Source organism: Epinephelus fuscoguttatus, linkage group LG17 (assembly GCF_011397635.1).
Source record: "Epinephelus fuscoguttatus linkage group LG17, E.fuscoguttatus.final_Chr_v1".
Lineage (NCBI taxonomy): Eukaryota > Metazoa > Chordata > Actinopteri > Perciformes > Serranidae > Epinephelus > Epinephelus fuscoguttatus.
In genome coordinates this window covers 42129936-42140362 of record NC_064768.1, presented here as the reverse complement: position 1 = coordinate 42140362, position 10427 = coordinate 42129936, and the positions used below count along the sequence as shown (strand labels likewise).

Below are 10427 nucleotides of genomic sequence, written 5' to 3'. Positions count from 1 at the left end.
AGCTGAAATGAGCGGAGACAGGCTCAGCCTTTTATGGTGAAACAGCCACAGACACGTGTCTATGGAAACACCAACCAGACCTCATGTACACTCTCCATGATTTTACATCCGTCATGTTGTTCGTCAGAAGTTTTTATTATTCTGATCGAAATAAAACAAGATATCAGTAGATTTAGATTTAAAACATAACTTACAAACAACACCTTAGAAAAGTAAGTAAATATATATTCATTCAATTTGAAAATCTATTCATAAATGCATACAAATGCATTTTAAAAGGAAACTGGCATGTATTTAAATACTGATGTATATCATATTTTGTGTCACTGTCACCAGTAACATCATCACATCTGTTACGTGATTTTTATGTAAGGGACCCTTCTTTATTTACGAGAAGGAGGTGATTTATTTTTTGACACATTTTAAATGAGACATAGGATAAAATGATCTTAACGAAATATCACTATTTTCAGCTCAGATTCAGTTATGATTTTTTTCCTGATGGAAGCCTTTGTCGCACAAAATGTGTCAAAGAACCGTCGGCAATTTGAAAATCCAATGATGATTTCTGTTTTTACTCTATCTGTCTGTAATACATTTTAAAAGAAGATCTGCCTTCCAAACCCACACATTTACATTTAAAAAAAACATTGCCAAATTTGTTTAAAGGAAACATTACCACCCCCCCCACCCACCCACGTAAAAAAATGCAAAAATGTTCAATGGAAAAAAGATTACCACAAAAACACTGACATACATTTTTAAAGGAAATTTTAACAAAATGTATAAAAAGCCTCCAAGAGCCCCAAAGCTTACAAAACAAATTCATCAGAAAGAATCTGATTCAAAATGAATCAAAATTGAAAAACAAACAAAAAAAACGCACCAAAAATTTTACAAGAACACATTTTAGTTTTTACAGAAAAAAATCACCACAAATAAGAAAATCCCCCCCCTTAACTTAAGGAAAAAGGAAACTTAAAGAAACAAAATTATCAAAAATTGTTGGGAAAAAAAAACCCCACAGGTTTTCTATGAAAAACTTTGAAATTAAAAGTATTTAAATGTGTATGCCCTGACTCTGAGCCAGAATTAAAAACCATACGTCCACCCTGGTGCTTAAAATATTATTTGACATGCCTCAACTATATTTGCACCACCCCTCCCCCCAAAAAACATAATGAACATTCCCTAACAACATATAAAAATAAATATATTTACTAGAAGGAATTTATTTCAGATTCTACTCACACACAACAGTGACATGGTAACGAGTCACAACCAGCCGAGTGTAGCAGGGACATGACGACAAACACAAACCAGCTGTCAGAGTTTTATTGACCGCTCCTCCTCAGTGGGAACTGGCAGCCGTAAGGCTCTGAGAAGATTTGTGCATCAGTTTGATGTTCCACTACTGTTCCATCAGTAAATAAGAAAACACAAACAATTAACACACACAATGAAATCAATAAAGTATTTTCTTTTTTATATAAAATAAATAGGAATATAAAGAACACTGGGCGCAGTGATAGGAAGTCCCATTTGAAAAACACAAAATAAAAGCTTGTCTCCTCCTTTGTTTTGCTACTGAAGCTAATGTTAGCTAATGCGCTAAAAGTGAACATTACTGGGAAATCCAATATTTGTTTTGCAAATGAAGTTAATTTTAGCTAATGCGCTAAAAAGCTAACATTATAGGAAACTCCCGTATTTGTTTTGCAATTGAAGCTAATGTTAGCTAATGTGCTAAAATCCAACATTATGGGGAAATCCCAAATTTGTGGCGTAATGTTTGTTAAATGATGAAAATAAATAAAGAACTAAATAAACAAAAACAAAATGGTGGGCTCGTGCAGGATGTCACCAAAGTGACAACTCTCTCCAACCAATCAGTCTGCAGTGATGTAGCTCCGCCTCCTTCCGGTGGTACCAGAACGTACCAGGTACGATCTACGATGATGCTGATGGAACACCAGAACAGAGCGACTTGAGTCGAGTCCAGTCGGCTTGGGCTGAGTCGCAATGAAGATGAGAATTAATGTCCGTTGTCATGGAGACCAGCTGCTTCTGTTGGACCTGATTGGCGTGGATGGACGTGTCAGAGTTCATCTCTGGACCCAGTGGACACCAGACTATGACTCGCCTTGCTCTTCAGGAACTTCAGGAAGTCTTTGAGCTCTCGACCCCCCTGAGGACACACAGAGGAGAACATCATGTGACCAGATGTAATGTGACACAATGAGTGAGACGGAGATGATGGACTGTGGACAGGAAGTTGTTAACCTCGTATCTGATCGGCTCGTCCTTCCGGCCCATGGGAGCAAAGTAAATGGTGGGATACCTGTGAAGGGACAGAGAGACAGTTTCAGAGACAGAGACACGGAGACATAGGAAGCAGCTGCTGATGTCTCACCCCTGGACGTCGTATCCCAGTGGAACATCGTTATCTGCAGCGTTCATCTTGGCAATGACAATGTTCGGATCAGAGGACAGCTGACGGACAGAGGGACAGACAGAGGTTTTAATCCAAACAATAGCTCTAAAAAAACCTATCCAAGTAGATTATGCTATTAAGTAAATATTCTAATAGACTAGAATATTAGCCAGTTAGCTTGCTAACTAGGTAGGCTATGCTAACAAGTGAACATGCTAATAGACTAGAATATTAGCCAGTTAGCTTGCTAACTAGGTAGGCTATGCTAACAAGTGAACGTGCTAACAGACTAGATTATTAGCCAGTTAGCTTGCTTACTAGGTAGGCTATGCTAACAAGTGAACGTGCTAACAGATTAGGTTATTAGCCAGTTGGCTTGCTTACTAGGTAGGCTATGCTAACAAGTGAACGTGCTTATAGACTAGAATATTAGCTCGTTAGCTAGTAAGACCATGTTAACAAGTAATCTTACAAATAGGCTAAAATATATACTTGTTAGCATAGCCAATCTGGTTAGCAAGCGAACTCGCTAATATTATCGTCCACTGACACATTTCCTTGTTAGCATAGCCTACCTTGTTTGCAAGCTAACTTGAAGATGGTGTACGTACTGTGTCAGCGAGGTCTCTGTAGACCGGCTCCAATTTCTTACAGTGAGGACAGGACGGAGAGAAGAACTGAATCAGGACGTCCTTATTTGGATCATTGACAACCTCATCGAAAGACTCGGCAACGACCACCTGCAGACACGTCACAGGTCACAGGTCAGAGACAAGACAGACACTGACTATGCGACCACGGTGTCGGCGGTTCAACTCTCATCATCCTCTCTGCTTCCTCCTGAGGGTGTAAATGTTAATGATACTAAAGGGGGCGTGGCTCAGAGTCTCACCTTGACAGCAGCAGTGTTCCTCTCAGGGATGGGCTCAGACTTCACAAAACGCTTCAGACGACCTGCGAAGAACTCGTCCAGGAACCTCTCCAAGGACCGCCCATCCCTCCTGACACACACACACACACACACACACACACACACACACTACTGTGACCTGATTGGTTCAACATGTGTGATGTCATACAGGTGAGCAAACGTGAACTCCTCCCTCATGGTGTATTATTTTAGCCTGGTTTGGCCTGGTTACATACGTGAACTCCTCCCTCATGGTGTACTTGTGGCCCAGTTTGGTCCGGATAGTGACAAACGGCAGCTCTCCTCCGTCCGACGTCCCCAGACCGAAGTCGTCCTCCAGCTCAGACAGGAAGTCCTTCTTATTGGCTACTGAGAATGTCAGGCCCCTCCCAGAATATTTTGACGCCACTCTCAACACCCTGGCAACAAGACAGAAGGGGCGGGGCTCAACCACAAAAAGTGTCTTTACCTGTCCGTGTGTTTCCTGTTTATGTTTACCTGTCCGTGTGTTTCCTGTTTATGTTTACCTGTCCGTGTGTTTCCTGGGGTCCGTTTCAGAAAGGAGGTTCAACAAACTCTGAGCCTAACCCTGAACTCTGAGTTGAGTAACTCTGAGATGGGAAACTCTGGGTTACGGGTTTCAGAGCAGGGGGGTATTCCATCAAAGTCGCTAAGAAAATCGGGACTATGGTGTAATCTTGAAGCTTGAATGAACGGCAACTCCAAACCAAACCCCAACCCGTTCCATCAAACGAGATCAGCTGGCTCCACTTGACGCTAATTCCAGCCTCACCTGTTAAGCCTCACACTGAGCGCCTCCCCGCGGAATATAAAAAGACCCAACAAGTCGAGTGCTGAAAGTGTTGCAAAATGGCTCAGAATGCCGCCAAACCACGGGCAGAGAGTTTCACTGCTGCTGAACAAACTCTCCTGATGGAACTATATGATGATTACCAGGAGATAATAATGAAAAAAGGTAACACCGCTCCAATAAACAAAGCCAGAGAGGCAGCATGGAAGACAATTGCCGACAGGCTGAATGCGTAAGTGATTCATCCATTCATTATTTCAGACGATAACCGTCTCAATGTTAATTGTTATGTTCAACATAAAAGATAATTGTAATTTCGGCTGTAAAATTAAAGAAATTCACTACACGACAAGTTGTAGGCTACAGATAGTGATTTAATCACATTTATAATCTGAGTTGAAGTGGCCATAATCAAATTGTTTTATATGCAAAACATTTATCACACAATTGCTCATGTATTATCTCATTTACCTCATTCCCCCTATTCAACAGAGGAGCGCTGTTTAAATGTTTGCAGGGGTTAATTGATTCTCTTGCTGCATAAAAAGGAGCTAATTCCTTCATTTTACCCTTATGTCTGTGCAGTAGGATGAGGAACAAACTAAAACTCAGCATTCACTGTGTCTTTAATTAACCTCTTTTACTGTCCAAACAGAAGCAACCTCGGAGGCCAGAAACGCACCTGGCAACAGGTCAAAATAACTATACAAACATCCTTACAAATGGTCAGTGATGCATAATAATTTTAATAATGTGAAATGTATAAATATGAGTGTAAAGCTGTGACTATGTTCCTTGCAGCAACCAAGAAAAAAGCTCAACTGGGAGCCACTGGTGGGGGCCCACCACCTGAGGAGTTGACACAGGCCGAATCCCTAGCCCTCAGCTCCAACAAGGGCCCCAAAATTGATGGGATTCAGGGGAGTGCTTCTCTCCTGTTGATCCAGAGATACGGGCATTTGTTGAAGGTACTGCACTGTCAACCACTGTCCCTCCGCTGCATGGCGACAGCCCCTCAGTTGATTTTGCTGACTGTTAACATGTTTGTTCTATTAGTAACGGAGGGACAAATCACTTTATCGGAACCCCCGGAAGTTGCAGCAGGGCCCTCAGGAGACCCTGTAAGTCCCAACCTGTGACTGAAATGCTGTCTAGCCTCCTCTAACTGATGTTCCTCCATTTCCAGGGTGAAGGACCTAGTCATCACTATCACCAGGACAGAGATGAAGAGGAGACTCTTTCTGTAGAAGACACTGTACTCCAAGATGTAAGTCTGAATGTTAAATATTATTCATGTTGTTTGCATTGTCAAAATTAATAAATCAAATCCTGCTGCAGCAGACTACCCCATCCTCAACCGGAAGGAGTGAAGTGAGTTACCATTCTTTTCTTTTTCCCGTTTTCAAAATCACCAGTAGCTGCATTTTGGCTGCACTCTGACACATTTTCTGATCATAGGATGTGAAGGTGCTCTACAAAAGGTACCTGAAGCTGCAGATCCAGCATAAACAACTGCAGATAAAAAAATTAAAACTTGAAATCAACAAGATGGAAAAGGATGTAAGTATGAATCCAGGCAGAGAGAATAAGGTCATTGTTTTTACAGTATTTAATTCTGTAGCATTCTGTCTCCCCAGCTTGGTGACTCAGGACAATAAATATTCAAAAGCCATTTGGTCTTGTTATTCCGTCTTGTTTCAGTGAGGGTCTAAGGGTAGAGGATGTCATGTTGCTATGTGAAGCCCTTTGTGACGCACTGTTTGTGAAAATGGGCCATACAATGTGGGGTGGGGGAATAAAGTGGCTAGGCTCAATAAATGGACATGCTATGTTCTCTTAGTCTTTGTCTCTGCTGAATGTGTGTCCCTCTGCCTGTCTTGACTGCTCTGCTTAATAGTCTCCACCTGGTGCAGTCATTTGGAGGACATTTTAGGTGACTGATGTAGGCTTCCTCTATGTGTTTTAATCATACCTTTAAATTTATTCATTGTAATTTATTTTATTTTATTTAATTCATCTTTATCTATAAGGATGAAATCAAGATAAACAAAAACAGATTGATTTTTATTTGTTACAAAATCATAATACTTACCAAATGCACTTTTTGCTTAGTTTCCAAAGTGGATGGAAAGCACGTTTTGGTTTCACTAATTATTTTATCAATGCATTGTGTATGTAAATGCAAAACAGACATGTCTTTTGGACATTAGTGGAGTTCATCTTCACCTTAATCCTGTTCCAGACCAGGTTTGGCCGGCAGCATAAGTCACCATGGTTACAAGGCTGGCATTCGTGTTAACCACTTTCATGGAACAGAATTGAGGCTCAGATTGATGGAACAGAAAGTCAGAGCTTAGCTCCAAGTGTCCGACTTAGCCAGAACCATGTTTCCATGGTTACCAAGTTGGAGCTAATCTTAGCCACATTGGTGGAACTAAACTCTCACTAAAATAAGCGGGACTTGGCCATTTAAGCCAGACTTTGAGCTAAGCGAGCTTGATGGAATACCCCCCAGGTGATTTCAATCGGTTCAATCAACACAGAGTTTGTTCACTCTGAGTTAAGCGCGTGCATCACGACTTAAAAAAGCCATCATCGGAATCAGTGTGGGAGAAAATTACTGCTCGAGTCAATGCGTAGCCTAAGTTTAAATTTATTTTATACATTTATGCAATCACAATAATGTTAGGCTACAGATGCAAACAGGTGGGATGGTGTTAAAGCTAAAATTTAGTTCACTTAGATGCAATCCCACCTCATTATTTTTCAAGTGAAAATGGTCTAAAAACAAGTTACTTTTAAGTGTGATTTGTTCTGACTAGAAATAAGACACATATTCTTGGTATGATTGTGAGTTTGTGCAGTGTGATGCAGTCTGACATTTTGAGACAGTCAGTCTACCTGCACATTAATGCTGTGAATGGACTTCATATTCACATAGTCTCCTTCATTTTGTGAAGGACCACTGATGGGAATGTGGGTTCCATCAGTGCACCCTATCACACCGGAAAATCCTAAAAGAAAGGTTGCAGCACCATGTCATTAACTGAATATGATTTATAATCATACATTTGAACTGATTTCTACATCATTCACCTGCAATCCTGTGGAGCTCCTCCTTGATGACCCTCACAGGTTTATGTCCAGGGAACACAACACAAGAGTTTAATAGACGTTTCAGAGCTGGGACACTTTGCTCACGGCTCTGCAGACAGTGGCCGCACTGATATTTTCTGCATCTCCGATATTATACAGAAAACGAGAGCAACACAAAGAATCTGGGTAGATGAAAGTGCACGTCCACGGTTGGTGACATTTGTTATGTCACGACGGATGAGGTCGTGGATATAAATGATGGACTGTGATGTGAAACGGTACCATTCAAAAAGAAAATGTTCTGGGAATGATAATACGTCAATTCTGGGCCTGTGAATAATCTCCAGACGAATGCATAACTCCCTCCTCAGTAACACTGCCTCTTCATCCACAGGGTCCTCCAAGAACGGACATGCCATGGTTGAAAAAAGTAACTTTAGAACTAGAACAGACTTTAGGATCCGAGTTTACCTTGAGGACAGATGATCGAATTTGCTGAAACCCGCACGACACTGAATGAATGAATGAATGAATGAATAACAGTGCGTGTGTGGCGTAAGAGGGAGGAGACAGCTAGAAACTCGAAGTTCAGTTACCTCTCCTTCTGAAACGGGCTGGAGTTACTCTGCTTTCTCTGGTTTAAGTTACCTCCCTTTCTGAAACGGAAAACCCAGAGTTTCCCTCATTTCAGGGTTAACAGACTCAGAGTTTTCACTAAACCTGCTTTGTGAAACGGACCCCTGTATATGTTTACCTGTCCATGTGTTTCCTGTATATGTTTACCTTTTCATGTGTTTACCTGTTCCTCCAGTAGTTGGACCCACGGACGTTGTGGTGGTAGTCCAGGTCATAGTACGCCGTCAGCAGATCTCGGACTCTCAGACGGTCTCTGTTCTCTGCAGTCATGTGAGGACACAGTCCATATCTGGGGACAGACAGGTAGACAAAGACAGGTCCTCGGATCTCCACCAGGTGCTGCTGTTGTCAAACTGGACTGAGGACACTGAGAGACACTCACATGTTGTCTCTAATGAAGCGTCTCAGAGATCCGATGGTCAGGTAGTCTCTGAAGACGACCACACTGTCCTCAAACTTATTATCCAGTCTGGGAGGACGGAACAGCAACACGCTCCTGAAACATTGTAACATTAAGTTTGCAAAAGTACTGACACATAGTCAGATAGTGTTAGGCTACATAAAAATACGCCAGCAAAAGCACTATAAGGTGAAGTCAGATGAAGTAAGGTCAAGTAAAGTTACGTTAGCAAAAGTACTGACACCTAAAGTCAGATGAAGTAAGGCCACAACAAGTTTCGTTAGCAAAAGTACTGACACATAAAGCCTGATGAAGTAAGGCCAAGTAAAGTTTCGTTAGCAAAAGTACTGTCACGTAAAGTCAGATGACGTAAGGCTTCAAAAAATTACGTTTGCAAAGGGACGTACGTGTGACACTCTGAAGGAGGTCATGTGATCACTTGTGTGTGTGCGTGTGTGTGTACTCACTCAGAACTAACCCCGTACTTCTCTCCGAGCTTCAGGTCGACGGTGTGAGCGAACCTGAACTGTTCTCTGAGCAGACCAGCAGCTCGCAGGAACTCAGCCAGATGAGGGCTGTCCTCACCTGAGAACAAACCTGAGACACACACACACACACACACACACACACACACAGAGTCAGAAGACCACCGCTGACCATCTGATGGCACCTGAGGTCATGTGATGTGTGACATCATCACAGCGTACCTACGATACTGGCGTCATAGTGGCTGATGAAGGTCTGGAGGTCTTCGTCAGTCTTCAGGTGGGCGGAGTCTGGACCCGTCTGCTTCTTCATGTACTGATAGATTCCATCTGTGCGCACACACACACAGTGACTGCTTATTTGTTTACTTGTTTGTGTGTGTGTGTGTGTGTGTGTGTGTGTGTGTGATACCTGCGTTGCGAGGTCCATCATAGGGGGCGGAGTCTCTTCCATTCCTGAAGATCTTCAGTGTGGGGTAACCCGACACCCCGAAACGTGCACACGTCTCTGAGTGAGCTGTACAGTCCACCTGAGACAGGTGAGACAGAGACAGGTGAGACAGAGACGGGTGAGACAGATGAGACAGAGACAGGTGAGACAGGTGAGACAGAGACAGGTGAGACAGATGAGACAGAGACAAGTGAGACAGATGAGACAGAGACAGGTGAGACAGGTGAGACAGAGACAAGTGAGACAGATGAGACAGAGACAAGTGAGACAGATGAGACAGAGACAGGTGAGACAGGTGAGACAGAGACAGGTGAGACAGATGACACAGAGACAAGTGAGACAGGTGAGACAGAGACTGGTGAGACAGAGACAGGTGAGACAGGTGAGACAGAGACAGGTGAGAGAGACGTTACCTTGGCCAGTTGGACAGTCCCCTTCAGTCTTGTCGCTGCTTTCTCAAACTCTGGAGACAATTTCTTACAGTGTCCACACCTGAGAGAAGACAAGGAAGCAGGAAAGGAAAGAAATACAAGCGGTAAGGAAACATGGATGGAGTAGAAAGGAGGACGTAAGGACGTAAGGGACAGAGGGGAGGGAAAGGAAAGGAAAGGAAAGGAAGGGGGGGGGGGGGGGGCGCAGAAGGATGACTGGAGGACAGATGATGAAGGACAGGTGTCCGCCATTATCCAAACCACAACCCCCCCCACCTCGTTACCATGGAGCGTAGAATTTCACCAGCATGGTCTCGTGCCCCGTTGCCAGGTAGTCGAAGTCCGCGTCGCCGAGCTCGAGCACATCTCTGCGCGAGCGCACCGCTGCGGGAAAACAAAACAACAGCGCAACCGTGACGGCGGGAAAGAGGCGGGGGGCGGCCGCCATGTTGGAGTGAAACGGTTAATGATTTTAGATGGTAGAAATTAAAACGTATGAACAGGAGACGGTACCCCGTCACACACCGAGGAGAGCCTCCGCGCGACACTCAGCGTCAATATCGAAGAAGTAACTCGCGTTTCCGGTCATAGACTCCAAAATAAAAGTTCCTCTGTGTCAGAGGCGGAACATGTCAAAGTCCAACAGAGAACAAGGATTCGTCTCAAAAGGAAACTCGGTCACATTTATTTCTTTGTGACGCAACTGAGACGTAAATCACTCCATTTTAATGTATCCGTTATTATCTGGTGCTTTTATTGTGAAGGCAGGATTA

General features: G+C 43.2%; 1 protein-coding gene across 1 annotated transcript; it reads right to left on the bottom strand.

Moving 5' to 3' along the window:
* Positions 1-1320: 1320 nt before the first annotated feature.
* On the bottom strand, positions 1321-10194 carry pdia8 (protein disulfide isomerase family A, member 8). The gene is made up of 13 exons (XM_049602582.1): positions 9939-10194; positions 9637-9715; positions 9185-9302; positions 8995-9102; positions 8755-8884; positions 8270-8383; positions 8051-8176; positions 3581-3763; positions 3327-3435; positions 3046-3174; positions 2414-2493; positions 2284-2341; positions 1321-2188 (listed from the first exon to the last, which is right to left on the bottom strand). Exons 1-13 carry the CDS (start codon positions 10100-10102, stop codon positions 2099-2101), a joined length of 1488 nt encoding a protein of 495 aa, XP_049458539.1. The 5' UTR covers positions 10103-10194; the 3' UTR covers positions 1321-2098.
* Positions 10195-10427: the final 233 nt, after the last annotated feature.

Excerpts from the sequence above, each read along its gene's own strand:
- pdia8 (XM_049602582.1), bottom strand. The coding sequence starts at position 10,102 with ATGGCGGCCGCCCCCCGCCTCTTTCCCGCCGTCACGGTTGCGCTGTTG. Across the intron at positions 8,177-8,269 it reads CGCTTCATTAGAGACAACAT|ATATGGACTGTGTCCTCACA; the intron begins GTGAGTGTCTCT and ends GTCTGTCCCCAG. Across the intron at positions 3,436-3,580 it reads ACCATGAGGGAGGAGTTCAC|GAGGGATGGGCGGTCCTTGG; the intron begins GTATGTAACCAG and ends TGTGTGTGTCAG.